This window comes from Dysidea avara, chromosome 4 (genome assembly GCF_963678975.1).
Source record: "Dysidea avara chromosome 4, odDysAvar1.4, whole genome shotgun sequence".
NCBI lineage: Eukaryota > Metazoa > Porifera > Demospongiae > Dictyoceratida > Dysideidae > Dysidea > Dysidea avara.
Window position 1 is genome coordinate 5,334,866 of NC_089275.1, and position 16,403 is coordinate 5,351,268.

Consider the following 16,403-nt stretch of genomic DNA (forward strand, 5'->3'; position numbering starts at 1 on the left):
TCAGACCTCCGCTGATTCACCTTTAGCACGATTTGATTCTCAAAGGGCCATGAAGTGTGCATATACCTGCTGGAGAGTTCCAAGGCTGAAAGTTTAATGCAGTAATCATTTTAAATTACTTTTTTGCCACTGAAAAGGGGGGTTCACCTGAACTACTCCTGCCTACACCCCTGGTAAGTGGGTGCAATTATGTATACCTTAAATGTCAGAAGTCAAAAGTCCATTGCCACCACTGAGCACATTCCCTGCTCCTGATGTGCGATTTTACCATGTTCAGATATTGTGAGACCACTCTCAGTTTCTCAAGAAAACAGTTACATTCTTACTTGTATTGACCGTTTTACTAGATGGCCAGTAGCCCAGCCCATTCACACATTTGTTCACATTTGAATCTTATGTTTCAGAGTTCCATCCACTGTAACAACTGGTAGGGGGACAACAATTTGAATCAGCTTTGTGGTCCTCACACCTACATTTACTGGGCTTTAAATGCATAACAGTCGATTGGATGACAGTATTATGTACCTATGTTTGTCACAATTGCCAGTCATCTCTATACTGTTTTTTTTGTTGTTCTTTGATGATCAGGGATCGTGGTGAATGTTTCACATGCCACCCAAAGTTCCACCTTTAAAAATCATCCTACAGACATTTTACACGGCGAAAATCACCATTACGGAATAGTACCAGTCCATACAATACATAAAACAGCATTAAATACAACAAAACACTTACAGGTGGCCGGATATAAAATTTTTAAAAACCACCAAAAACTCCAATTTTAGTTTCACTGCCTCACTGCCTGACCACAGTCACAAGCTTAGAGCCCAAGCGAAGCAGCACACAGTCACCATTTTACGCCACAACAACAAACTCACCGGTGGGATGTGCCTTTTGGGGTTCCGACGATTGTACACCCTGTGCGCCTCGTCTTTCCTTTTATCTTCAATCAGGTTGGTTGTCTTCTTCTTCAAGCATCAAAACCATACCGAGGCATTAATTTTCCGTATCAACACTTTTCTGTAGACACCACAAAATTATTTAGAAAGTGCTTATGCTGCTGCGCTTATAAATTCAAGTGTTGCACGTGAAACATTAAGGCTGCTGAGTTGTCACTTCGACTTTTGCCAATTCCTGGACTGCAATCGATGAAGAGATTTGAGATTGACTGATACTCAACGGCTTGTTCCTCTAAACATACTGACTCAGCCACTCAATGCCGGAAGGCAAGATCAGCGCAAGGACCAGCGAGTCAGTGATTCATGTGATAGGATAGTACTTGGGTGGAAATTGTATTACTTCATCCTGTTAGTTGAGACTAAGCTCCAGACAACTGAAAGGGCCTGTTCGTTCGAACAACTTCTGGCCGGGGTGAATAGAACGCAGACTATCGTACTGAGACAGGTCCCTGGACAGGTCATAGATCTGAGCACCACTGCTACTACGATCAAAGCTAAGCTATGCACGCTACTAGGGCCTATGTGCTTCCAATTTTGGCACAGTACGTACTTTAATAAGCTGTAACTAGCTAGCTGTGCTACAACAAAAAGCTAAACAAACTAATATTTTAAAAATTGTTAATTTAAAAATGAAGTAGGGATCTATGCAATAAAAAGTAGTGAAACAAGAGATGAATGATGGTATTACAGCATAGCTCGATGGGAAAGTCCCTACTTTGGCACAATAGCTATAATTTTGCTCAATGCCAAAAGTAGGGACTTTCCCATCGAGCTATGCTGTAATACCATCATTCATCTCTTATTTCACTACTTTTTATTGCATAGATCCCTACTTCATTTTTAAATTAACAATTTTTTAAAGTACTAGTTATAATATAGCTTTGGATGATTTCTTCAAAATTGTGTCTAGTCAACCTATTCTGTCTTTTACCCCACATAACATACAGCATTGGCTTCAGAACAATCCAACACACACTACACTTCCCCGATTGCTAGTGATATGGTGAATTGATATCTGGCTTGATAGTGTAAAGACTTTATGAGCCCAGTGTGGAATCCACATTTAGGTTATAAGATGTTTTAATGCATGTCCTTAGTTGGATAGCACTTATGATGATGGTAATTGATTCACATGTCTTTTTCTCAGTACCCACAGGCTACTTTGCAATACTTAATGCTACTGAATATGAGTTTGATGTCAGTGTGTACTCTCCTCCTGGAACTGTTGTGTTTGAGGCATGCATTTTCCTCGAAGATCCTGGTTCTATAGACCTGGTGGATATTGCCCGTTCTGGTACTCAGGCTGCTGCTAATTATTTAATTAATGGAGAGATAAATCATGTTGTTAATGAACCAACTGAAATTGTTCCCATAAATATTACAACAAATCAACCGCTCATGATTCGTGATGACCAATTTACATTATCTGTCTTTATAGTGAGAAATATGAGTGGAGTACCACCACTATTTTTGACACCACCTCTAATTATCCATATAATTGGTAAGTAAATTAAATATTAATCTGCTAAAGCTTTTGTTTCAAATAAGTAATTATTATTGTACAGCCATGTAACAGATATATCATCATTGAGCACTTTCAATAACAGAGCACCTCACAATGCAAGTATAGGTTTAAATAGGAAAAGAGTTTCCAAGTACCTTCAAGTAGATTTAAAGCAAATACTGCAAATATTCAGATACTACTTTTGGTATTCAAAATTGGTATTGGAATGCTTTTTAAAGATTACATGATTAGGGGCAGATCCAGACTTTTAAAACGTGGGGTTCCACTATGGAACATAGTAATTGCAACTTCAGTGTAGCTACCTAGTAGTAATAAGTATGTAATCACTTTCCAGCAATGTTTCGCTTGACACCATAACAGCTGTGAAGTTTGGTTCTTGATATTTAATGCACTTTACTTGTCAGGAACATTTACATGGGAACTTTCATACAGTGTGTTTATCATTACTGTTACTTGTGGTATAAAATATATTACAAAGGTATTCTAGTCCTGTTTTTACTCATGTAAGAAACTAGGCCCTTATAGTGCTAAACCTTGTATGCTCAAGTTGGAACTTGGTAGATTAACCATCATAGAAGTGCCTTTTGGTGATTTGAGAGACGTTGAGATGATGGCCACAGGGGTGGATCCAGGACCTGTTAAGGGGAGGGGCACAAGTTGTAGGTGGTTGGGGAGAGCACTAGTTGCTGTATATACTTTTTAAGTAGCAATGATCACTCCTTAGCAGGTTGATTATTCTCATTATGGCCTTTGCAGATGGTGGTGAAGTCTTAAAAACTTTTAAAAGGCTATGAAAGTCTTAAACACCAGCAACACGATAATTATTTTTAGAGGCGCTTAGTACATACAAAGTGGCTGGGAGAGTTTGAGTTGTTTTAACTTTGATTTCAGGTGAGTTTGTAATAATGGTGGTAATATGCAGTTTTCATGTGTTATATAAATTGATATTGGTCTGACAAGGTGTATAGTATTTCTATCAAAAGAAGTATGGCTCTTCCACCAAGGTTGGGGGGAGGGAAGGGGGGGAGGGGGGGGGGCATTTGGGGCCTGCCATTGGGCCATGGAGATTTTCAATACCAAGACCAAATGCATGTAACAAGTGCATAATCGAACTTCATGAATGAACAATTTGTAGTCTTGCCTAAAACCACTTAAAGGAATGAGCTGAATCATTAAAAATCATTTCAGTGGTTAATTAAAACTCCACTATTGAGTTTTAATACAAAAACCAAACATACATGATCGAGAGACTCTAATAACACAGTCTCTAGCATTCAAGCATTCAGCAAATGTAATCACAGTTGCACAATTAGCAGCCTAACAATTGCAAAGCAACAATAAAAATGTTTCATAAAACTCATGTACAATAAAGGCCTTTGTTTACAAAAGAAAAAAATTGGCACAAAGCAAATGCCAAAACCGGCTTACAGCAGCTTAATGGCAAATACAAAAGAAGTGGCATTTGTACCAAAATAGTGAACTTGTGCATCCTTTACTGCTAATAAATTTATATGCATTGAAGTATCACAGTAACTTTAGCTATGTCTTCTTTGCTGTCACTTGCGTATGAAAGGTTTTTAAGAATGTGTTCACACTAAAGGTCCTGGAATGCTTTCCAATGAATTACTTGATCTTTTACAGTACGTAGTGAAGTCTATAGCAGTAACTTCAGATGGCACTCCTTTTGCTTTGCCGGCTGTTTGGTGACATGGTACACTGTGTTCTAAGCAATCCTCAACTAAATATCAGGCTTGAGAGTATCCAGTATTACCGTTACTGTATTGTTAATATCCAGATGCAACTGTTGCTTATAGAATAAGCATAGTCAGCATTGTTGGGCGTATTGTGTTATTTATGTAATATAAGTATTACTAAAAAACAATTAGTTTCCAGTTCCAGAAACCCCTTCTGAAATTTTAACTTGTATATATAGGTTTGCAGCAAGAACACCAGATTATCATTGTTTGTAGCCCAATAATTATACATATATACCACTTTAGAGTGGGAATTCAAAGGCGGCGCTCAGGGTTAATATATACCACTTTAGCGTGGGCGTTCAAAGGCGCCGCTTGGTGTTTAACTCGCATATTGCCCGGGAAATATCAAGATATTGCCTGGGCAATATCATGGGAAAGCGGTTTGTCAATGACTTTGATATCCAGCCAGTTCAAAGAATCGATGCGCTTTGACTCATTATATTGAGCGACATAGAGCTTTTTATTGTGGGACTCATTTTTGTAATAGTTGCTAAGCTTAGCACATTTGTTAAGATAGGGTAGTTGGTTGTTACTAAAGGTTAATGAAGGCATAAAATAATCGTTTGGGCGATTGTGGATGCGTATTTCTACCCACCGCGTATCAGCCTTTGAACAGACCACGGAACACCAAAGCTACTACTGCTACATTGAAATAGGTTAGTAACTTACAGTCCTAAGTACTTAACTTAATATAAGAACTTACTTACTGTCCCAATAGCGAAGTTAGTTGGCTTAACTTAGTACAAAAATGATAACAATATAAACTCCATCCCACAATCGCAAGTTTTCTAACATTGTGTGTTGAAGCATAGTAACGTATTAATGACATTTTAATGTATGGACAATGTTTTGATGGCTATTAGCCCATGCTATTAAAACCATGATCGATCTTCAGATGCTACTGTATAAAACAAATAGGATGAGTTCTCGTTAGTTCTTTCACCTATTAGGTGAGTGCGCCCTAAGTGATATATATCACTTGTACCATGGCTGCTTGGGATTTTGCTGACATATACACCCGCAACCCTCGGGCTTTGGGTGTATATATCAGCAAAATCCCTCACAGCCATGGTATAACTATTACATATTCACCAGGCAATATCTAGATATTACCCAAGCAATATCATGGGAACACGGTTTGCTCATGGCTTTGATGCCCAATCAGTTCAAAGATATGAAACACTTTGACTCGTTCTATTGAGCAACATGGAGCATTTTATTGTGGGTTTTAGTTTACACATTAGGTAAGGCTCAGTGTAGTGTGCTTAAGTTTAGATCATTTGACAGTAACTACATGTATGCAATTTTCTACCCACTGTGCCGGGGGGGGCATGTCAGACATTGAGCAGATAATGAAACAAAAAGATTATGCCAACTAAGTGAGTAGCTTATAGTCCTATTAAAGTACTTAACTTAATGTATTAACTTAATTACTGCCACAATTGCGAAGGTTTAATGTAGTATTAAAAACTTTACACCCCAAAAATTAATCCCCCAATCAAAAGTTCCTGAAACATAATGTAGGAATTACGTTCTGAAAGCTATTTGCCTATGTAATAGAAACCACCATTGATCATCAGATGCTAGTGTATAAAACAAATGGGGTGAGTGATCTGTAGTTCTTTCGCCTATCGGGTGAGTGTTCCCTGAGTGATATATATCACTTATACTACGACTGTGTCAGGATTTTGCTGATATATACACCGTTACCCCTCGGGCCTGCGGCCCTCAGGGTTTGGGTGTATATATCAGTAAAATCCCTAGCAGCCACAATATAACTATTACATAAATTGAAAAACCTAAAGATTGAGATACTCCAATAGAGCAGTTGGATGTATGATATTACTGTATAGTAGGGACCACAAAAATGTAGGTGTGGCCCACAAAAAACATCACCCGAAAACCAGCCTCAATTTTCCCTGACAGCGATAAGGTAGTGTTGGTTAGGTAAAACTAAGCCCAAACAAGCTTTCAGATCAACCCGAAACACTTTCAACAAGTTGCTACGAAAAAAAATTTAATTTTCTACTGACTGACTGACTGACTGATGCCTTCAGGCAAATGTAACTTGATAACGGCTAAGGCTACAGGCTTAATTTTTTTCACTGTTTGATATCGCTTCAGCTCAAAAGGTGCCTTTTGGCATACTGCAGTACATACAATGCATTCTTCATGGACTTACCAGTGTCCTCCTTTGTGTTCCACTCATCTTTGCTGACAGCTAAAGGTGTCGATTTGGTGGTAGCACATGATGGCTTCCCCTCATAACGGAAATCGTCTGCATTTTCATAGTGGCTACTTTGATTGTAGAGGTGCTTTTCGAACAGTTCTTGATTCATAATGCTGTGTAACAGGCTGAACATAGCTGACAATGAAACATAATGGATACTACACTTTTCAGACAATAGTTGATATAACTGGTGCGCATGGCGCCATTTCTTTCTTCTGATGTGGTATGTATGAATTGCAGGAGTGCTTTTCAAACAGTTCTTGATTCATAAGGCAGTGTAACGGATTTAACATAGCTGACAACGAAGCGTAATGAATACTTCACTTTTCAGATGATAATTGATAGCTGGGGCACGCAGTGCTATTTCTTTTTTTTCTCTTTTTTTTGATGTGGTTCACCAGTCATAATAATTCAAAAAAAGTTAACAAACAAGTATGCAAAAAATTTTGAATTTTCAACTAGAGTAGGGACCATATCACATTGATAAAAAGTATTGAAACAAGTTGGAGTAGTGCACGATATTAAATCACAGTAAAACAATAAGAAGTGTTATATCCCTACTGTGCATTTTATGGTATCATGAGCACAGTAGGGATATAACACTTCTTATTGTGATTTAACATCATGCACTACTCCAACTACAGTGGATCCAATCTTCAATCTAGTTATAGGAAGCATGAATCTTTAATTTAAGAAGAGGGCTTATGAATCACAATTCCAGGAAGTGGAACACAATTCTTTATCCCATTGGTGTTCTCTGCTTCCGGAGGAAGTTTACTGTCTGAAAAATGGAAGGAACCATATGCAGCTGTGTTAGGATAGATTAGGGGAGTGAGATCTTCACAAGGTCATTATGTAAAGTGTGATCAGAATGACTTGATTCATTTAGAGACTCAGTTATGCAATCATGTATATGTGCTACATGTATTATTGTATCATCATTGCTGTTTTTCGCTTTTTGTCAATCATCAGTGCTTACTTTTATGAAGGCGAAAAGGATCCACTATGATCTGTGATACAAAGATTACTCGAAGGAATGCATCAAACTAACCACACATAATGTGAAACATGATGTAATAAAAAATGCTACTAGAGTTTTCCGGTTGATATACGGAGGAGTAGCAAGTAATCACTTGTAACAAACAATAACTTCTATACTCAGAAAAACAAGTTGATATTGTGCTATTTCTAAAAACCAGGCACCCATGCGGCTAACTAACTCATCTGGAATTAACCAACTATGTATTACTATGTCATTACTTTAGCCAATAGGTTCTTGGTTTGCAATAATACATACTTAATTTATTGTAATTTCAAATTTTGTAATTCATGAAATTTTTATAATTCTTCAACTGTTATGTTGCTATGCACTGCTAAGGAAGCGCTTGTTAAACCATTTTTAACAACATATTATGTCTAAATTGTTTTATAGTTTGACTATCGTGTTTTTTTCCCACAAATTCTCTCGACAAAATCTCAAAGCTGCTATTCATTTTCGTTCACATAGGTAAGGGACTCGCCCCTTTCAACTACTCAAAGGCATAGGCTATTCCTGGTAGTCTACGAGGCCTGCAATGAAGTCATGACAAGCCGCAAAAAATGTTAGCCTTCTACAGTAAACATCTAATGGGCCTTCTACAATAATCATCTTATGGATCGGGTGCATGAGACTCGCCACACCCGTATTTCAAACTACCGAAAAGAAACTACCTCAGAGCACAGGTTACTGGTACAGGAGTTTAATGCAGACTTCATTTTGCTTTGACTTCTTTCATGCAAACTGTTTTAATGATTTGCTCACATGGGTGCGTATGGACAAACATAGGTAGATAGGTAGGTACACGTACACGCACACACACACACACACACACACACACACACACACACACAAAAGCCTTTAAAAAAGCAAAACCTTCAGCTGCCACTACACGGTCACGCTGCCCAGTGGCCAGCACTGGGGCACCTGTGCGCTACTCAGGTGCTATGAGTCAGCACAGGCATGCCCTCCTTGGGCTGGACTAGTAACCCGCAGGAGGCTGTACCATGTCTCACGGGTGAAGCTGTGGGCACCCGAAGTCCCACCTGGACCCTCAACTGCTATATGAGACATGGACAGTTGAGCATTTGCTTCCCCAGTTTGTACCAGGTACCCATTGATGTTACAGCTGGGTGGGCTGCTTCCCCAGTAGACACCAGGCCACCGGGTCCCCATTTTAACAGCTGGGTAAATTGGAGCAATGTGAGTAAAATTTCTTGCTCATGGAAACAACAACACCAAAGTGGCCCCAGCTGGGAATCGAACCTGGAACCTTTAGCTGGGAATCAAACCTGGAACCTTTTGATTACCAGGCTGATGCCCTAACCACTTGACTATGCTACACATCACACATCTGGAAAGTTGCAAAGTATAGCAAATTTCCACAAACATCTTCATATGACATGATGAAGCAACCCAATAGCTAGAAACTGATATCATATTGTAGTGATACCCCTAAGGGTTTTGCTAATTAAAATAAATAATTGCTATAACCTGAACTGTCCAGAGTTTTCACATGAGAGGTAACTGATACTTGTGTGTCAGGGACAGATCTAGGATTTTTAAAAGGAGGGGCTAACTCAAGGTACTAATCTGTGTGCTTTGTACACTTCCCAGCATGCAAAGCATGCTGGAACTAGGGGGCTCTAGGGGGGATGCCCCCCAGGAAAATTTTGAAAAATAGATGCTAAAATACTGCAATTTGGAGACATTACCACATAAAATGCATATTTCTGCCTGTAGATATTTTATATACTGCCTTTAAATTATAGGTACGGCTCTCTGTAGCATTTTGTTAATGGAAAGATTTGGGTAGGTTCAGACAACCAAGCACATGATGCACCCTCTCACAATTGCACAACAATAGGTGCATGTTAGAATAATAATGTTGAAAATGGACAAGATCGAATCTGAAAGCATTTTCAATGGAAATTGTGTATATACTGTATCTGAATTAAGTATTGCCATGCATAATGACTACGCAAGTAGTTGAATGAAGCCTTTTAAACAGACCAATGCACTTCATTGTATGTGTAGGTGTAGACAGATATGGATAAATTCCATAGCCAGAACCAACTATTATGTATCTGCTGAATGTTTTATTAGAGTAGTTAGATGACTGCTCTATTAGAGTATCTCAATCTTGTACACCTCCAATACTGATCCGGGTCCTTGTTGCATAACCTTTAGCATAAATCTACTGATAATGCCTTGGAAAGATGTCCATAAGGTGGGTTTATGAGTATTTGTATTATTAGTGATCATATAATTATGTTAAGACAAAATTTCATTATAATCCTCAGCATATTGATCAAGTAAAGCCTAAAAGTGAGGGGGGCTTCAGCCCCCAAAGTCCCCTCCTGGATCTGCCTCTGTGTGTATATATATTCTCAGAAAATAAGACTTGTTGAATGCTGTAGACCCACATGGAGAGAGATTTTTGATCAAATTGGTTGATTGTGAGACTATCTTCCGAGTAGTGCAGTGTTTTCCATAAATCAAGATACTAAAATATCAACTGTGTTTGTGTGCTAAACATTAGTTACAAGTGTAAGGAAAATTAGTATAGCAGTCCTGTATGTATAAACAACCCCAAAGGAATAATCACTGAGGCAGAGCTGAGGTGATTATTACATTATTCTTGAGTGGTGTTTATCCACTGAAGAATCCTAGTAATGCATGTCTTAGTAATTTAGACAATGGCTCTTGTATGTGTAGTAAACCACAAGCATGCAATCTGTTTTTCAAAGTTTGTGGCTAGGTGTCTCTAAGACACCTGTATACAGGTCTCTTAGCAGAATAAAAACCCGGGAGTGTATAAACAGTGGAATGGACTACTGGAATGGTAGAATACTGGAATGGAATTTTTTAAAGTTCAATATCAGTTTTTGCATCCAAATAAGTACAACTCCTCCCCGTAAGTAAGCAAATAAATAGGATTCCCCTTGCAGTCAGCTCTTTTAGCATAATTCGCCTCACCGTAGACAAAGTTTACCAATATAATGTACTGTAAAGTCAGTTATGAACATGCACAATAGCAGTTTATTGGGAATACCAAGAAGACTCCTGACCTAACTCTTGTTCCCAAATGATAAAAGTTAGCTAGCTAGCTGATTACATGTATGCATTGTAAAAGTACATTCAATGAATAATGGAGTATTCATTTATTTATTATCAACTTTACCAGTTAGGCACTGGAGGGCAAACACAGAAGGCAGAGCTTATACGAGGTGTTTACCACCAGCCTAGGAGCCTAAGCGAAGATCTTTGGGTAAAGTGAAATGGGACTATCTTGTAAGCATTTACAATGAGCCTTTTCCACAATTATGTCAGAAAACAAAATTTAAGCTAAAGTTTGTTGTGGCAGTGCCACATTGCACACTAAACTGAACCTCAGACAAGTATTGAGGAAACTATTGTTGTGGTGAGGAAAAGTATGCTAAATGAGCTGACTTCAAGGAGAATCCTATTTATTTGCTTACTTAAGGGGAGGAGTTGTACATAAATATATAGATGTAAAAAAATGTCCATTTTACCATTCCAGTAGTCCATTCCACTGTTTATACACTCCCATAAAAACCCTGCATACTTTGCAAATATTAAAGCATTCTATTGTCTTAGTAAAAAAATTTGCAATGACTGAAATAGGAATTAAATGTCCACTAGTTAGTACTAGTGTAAGTGACCTCCCTTGTTTTGTTTCTATAATCTACTCAAATCTAATTGTCCTTTCACTTGTTTGTTCACTTTTGTAATCATATAACTCATTACTGGTGAACCATTGCATACCACATCGAAGGAAAGAATGACGCCAGACAAGGGATTGAACATGCACCCTGACTATCAATTACAGAAAAGTGAGGGTCATTTTGTTTTCAACACTGTTCCGTCCATTACAGTGTTGCAAATGAACAGCAGTAAGTAAAGCAATTCTGCAATCAATTCAGTAGCAACAGAAACTTTGGTTTAATGTGTGACCCCCAACTATCAATTACTGAATCGCTAAGGGCCATTCCGCTTTGTTTCAAGCAATTTTCCATCTGTTACACAGTGTTGCAAACAAAGAGCAACACGAGGTGTGATTCTACAATCAATCCACGAAAAGTAAAGTAATGAAGCCATCATGATCTGTTACTGCGAATCAACACCTACACAGTAGTGAAGAAAGAAATGGGGCACAGAGAAGGACAAAGGTAAATAAGCGCATGTCGCATGCATTGTAGCTGCTGCAGTTGGTGAAAATGCATTAAGTCAAACAGTGAAGAAATCAAGTCCATAGCCTTATCCATACTCTAGTTATGCTTGACTGAAGGCATTAGTTAGTCATCAGCTAGATAGTAGAAAATTCAGTTAGATAAACTGTTTTCAAAATTATATGGAAATCTTTTGGAAAGCTCTGAAGGCATTTATTGGCTTGGCTATGCATAACCAATACTGTTAAACTGTTGTGAGGCAAAAATGATGCTAGTATTTGGGTGATGTTCTGGGGCAATCCCTACTATACAGTACGGCACATATATAGGATTTATATGTTGACAATAGAGCCATCATAGTTTACCAGGAATTCAGTCATCAGTGCATATGGTAATTGACATTTCACATTATTATACACCAAACTTATCCATTACTATATTTGCTGATCACAGATCCTTGTGATGATTGTCTACTACAAGATAAGGATTGTGAAGTACATGACCCTCCTGATGGTGGTGTAGACTGTGTGTGCCCTGCTGGGTTTACTGGAGCCAATTGTGATGTGCTTATTGGATGTGATGCTAATCCTTGCATGAATGATGGAGACTGTATGGAGGTTACTGACAACTTTACATGTTCATGTCCTCCTCCACTAACAGGAAGGTTGTGTGAAACTGATCCAGTCGATCAGTGCGCACCACAACCAGGACCTTGTGTGAATGGTATTTGTGGTGACTTTTTCAATTTCTATAACTGTTCATGTTATGATGGTTATACTGGTACTAACTGTACAACTGATATTAATGACTGTCCTCCTCAGGCTTGTATGAATGGTGGAAGTTGTATAGATGGTAATAACACCTTTACCTGTAACTGTACTAGTCCTTGGACTGGAGATGTTTGTGATGTTGATGGTATTGACAATTGTACTGGTATTGACTGTAATAATGGAAATTGTGTTGATCTGGTCAATGATTTTATGTGTCAGTGTGATCAAGGATATGAGGGTAGATATTGTGAGGTCAACATTGATGATTGTGTGAATGTGACATGTCTAAATGATGGATCATGTGTAGATGAAGTTAACAACTTTACTTGTCAATGTAGTCCAGGTTATGAGGGTAGACTGTGTACTAGTGAAACTAATGAATGTGATCCTAATCCTTGTGAGAACTTAGCAACATGTACTGATTTGGTTCTTGGCTACAATTGTACCTGTCGACAAGATTTTATTGGACAGAATTGCAGTGAAAGATTTAATAATTGTATACCTTTTCCATGTCAAAATAATGCAACTTGTGTAGATGGATTTGCCAGTTATACATGTAATTGTCCTGAAGGTATTACTGGTGATGATTGTGAAACAACAATAGACCAGTGTAATCCTGATAATCCATGTATGAATAATGGAACATGTACTACTCTAGTTCCTAATAACTACACATGTACTTGTCCAACTGGTTACACTTCTAGAGATTGTTCACAACTAACAGACTATTGCGATCAAGTGTTGTGTATGAATAATGGAACTTGTATAAACATGCCATTGATGGGTAATTACTCTTGTGTCTGTAGTGATGGGTTTACTGGACGTAATTGTGAAAGTGAAAATAGTAACTGTAGTCCTGATCCTTGTGTTAATGGAGACTGCATGGATCTGGTTAATGGCTTCATGTGTAATTGTAGTGCAGGATATACCGGAGATCTTTGTGATGAAAATATCAATGATTGCACTGGTAATCCTTGTGTTAATGGAAACTGTACCGATTTGGTTAATGGTTTTATGTGCGATTGTAGTGCAGGATATACCGGAGATCTTTGTGATGAAGATATCGATGATTGCACTGGTAGTCCTTGTGTTAATGGAAACTGTACTGATCTGGTTAATGGCTTTATATGTAATTGTAGTGCAGGATATACCGGAGATCTTTGTGATGAAGATATCAATGATTGCACTGGTAGTCCTTGTGTTAATGGAAACTGTACAGATCTGGTTAATGGCTTCATGTGCGATTGTAGTGCAGGATACACCGGAGATCTTTGTGATGAAGATATCGATGATTGTACTGGTAGTCCTTGTGTTAATGGAAACTGTACAGATCTGGTTAATGGCTTCATGTGCAATTGTAGTGCAGGATACACCGGAGATCTTTGTGATGAAGATATCGATGATTGCACTGGTAGTCCTTGTGTTAATGGAAACTGTACAGATCTGGTTAATGGCTTCATGTGCAATTGTAGTGCAGCATACACTGGAGATCTTTGTGATGAAGATACCGATGACTGTGTTGGTAGTCCTTGTGTTAATGGAAACTGTACAGATCTGGTTAATGGCTTCATGTGCGATTGTAGTGCAGGATACACCGGAGATCTTTGTGATGAAGATATCAATGATTGTGTTGGTAGTCCTTGTGTAAATGGAAACTGTACCGATCTGGTTAATGGCTTCATGTGCGATTGTAGTGCAGGATACACCGGAGATCTTTGTGATGAAGATATCAATGATTGTGTTGGTAGTCCTTGTGTTAATGGAAACTGTACAGATCTGGTTAATGGCTTCATGTGCGATTGTAGTGCAGGATACACTGGAGATCTTTGTGATGAAGATATCGATGACTGTGTTGGTAGTCCTTGTGTTAATGGAAACTGTACCGATCTGGTTAATGGCTTCATGTGCGATTGCAGTGCAGGATACACCGGAGATCTTTGTGATGAAGATATCAATGATTGTGTTGGTAGTCCTTGTGTAAATGGAAACTGTACCGATCTGGTTAATGGCTTCATGTGCGATTGTAGTGCAGGATATACCGGAGATCTTTGTGATGAAAATATCAATGATTGCACTGGTAGTCCTTGTGTTAATGGAAACTGTACCGATCTGGTTAATGGCTTTATATGCAATTGTAGTGCAGGATACACTGGAGATCTTTGTGATGAAGATATCAATGATTGTGTTGGTAGTCCTTGTGTAAATGGAAACTGTACAGATCTGGTTAATGGCTTCATGTGCGATTGTAGTGCAGGATACACCGGAGATCTTTGTGATGAAGATATCAATGATTGTGTTGGTAGTCCTTGTGTTAATGGAAACTGTACAGATCTGGTTAATGGCTTCATGTGCGATTGTAGTGCAGGATACACTGGAGATCTTTGTGATGAAGATATCGATGACTGTGTTGGTAGTCCTTGTGTTAATGGAAACTGTACAGATCTGGTTAATGGCTTCATGTGCGATTGCAGTGCAGGATACACCGGAGATCTTTGTGATGAAGATATCAATGATTGTGTTGGTAGTCCTTGTGTTAATGGAAACTGTACAGATCTGGTTAATGGCTTCATGTGCCATTGTAGTGCAGGATACACCGGAGATCTTTGTGATGAAGATATCAATGATTGCACTGGTAGTCCTTGTGTTAATGGAAACTGTACAGATCTGGTTAATGGCTTCATGTGCGATTGTAGTGCAGGATACACTGGAGATCTTTGTGATGAAGATATCAATGATTGTACTGGTAGTCCTTGTGTTAATGGAAACTGTACTGATCTGGTTAATGGCTTCATGTGTAATTGTAGTGCAGGATATACCGGAGATCTTTGTGATGAAAATATCAATGATTGCACTGGTAGTCCTTGTGTTAATGGAAACTGTACCGATCTGGTTAATGGCTTTATATGCAATTGTAGTGCAGGATACACCGGAGATCTTTGTGATGAAGATATCGATGATTGTGTTGGTAGTCCTTGTGTTAATGGAAACTGTACAGATCTGGTTAATGGCTTCATGTGTAATTGTAGTGCAGGATACACCGGAGATCTTTGTGATGAAGATATCAATGATTGCACTGGTAATCCTTGTGTTAATGGAAACTGTACCAATCTGGTTAATGGCTTTATGTGTGACTGTGATCCAGGGTTTACTGGACAACTGTGTGACATACCTCTAGGTGGTCATGACTGCTTGACTGATGAAGAGTGTAGCAGTGGATTATTTTGTCAAAAGAATTGCCCCACAGACACTTATGATGTACACAAATCTTTGTTATCATCAGAAGTTACTCTTACTGGAAATTCTTATGTATCAGTATCGCCAAGCCGGTATCCGACATTCACTGCAAACTTGGCAATTGTTACAAGACTATCACAAGTTGTTAACAATAATGGATACTTAATGTTCTATGGAACATCAGATAGACTGAGAAATCTTGCAGTATACCTACACAGCAACTCAACAGTGACCACCCTCACATTCTATTACACAGATAACACTGGAGATTTGAAATTTAGACGTATCAGATTTAGTCCATCACTTGCTAATGGTGATGAACACTGCATGGTAATAAATGTCAGTCCAACTCAGTTCACTGTGTACATTGATGGTACATTGGCTGGCTTCAGGGAGATTAGTTCTCCTAACTTTACATATGGGGTACGTAAGTCTTTATAATATACAAGCATTCAAGTTGTAAGAATTTCATAATTTTAGCACAAACAAATATTATTTGCAGGTTTTACAATTAATATCTAAAGTATAACTTTTAGGCACAGTGTGTATGTAGCTGTCATCATAATGATGTCATCATAATGATGTCATCATAATGATGTCATCATAATGATGTGTAAAATGTGCAAGGTAGTTTTGTGCAAAGCTGAAAAAGAAACTGAAAATTAGGTACAGGTACTATATCATCTACTGTAAAATTAA

At 38.3% G+C, this 16,403-nt stretch overlaps 1 protein-coding gene across 2 annotated transcripts in view; it reads left to right on the forward strand.

Annotated features, from left to right (window-relative positions):
- LOC136252837 (neurogenic locus notch homolog protein 1-like) overlaps positions 1–16,403 on the forward strand; it is a 49,302-nt gene that overhangs the window by 26,997 nt on the left and 5,902 nt on the right. Inside the window, exons 3-4 of one of the 2 annotated variants that reach the window (XM_066045412.1) lie at positions 2,107–2,460; positions 12,154–16,127. In XM_066045412.1, coding sequence (XP_065901484.1) covers positions 2,107–2,460; positions 12,154–16,127 — 4,328 coding nt within the window. The remainder of the gene's footprint in view (positions 1–2,106; positions 2,461–12,153; positions 16,128–16,403) is intronic. The other variant, XM_066045413.1, reaches the window with a different exon arrangement.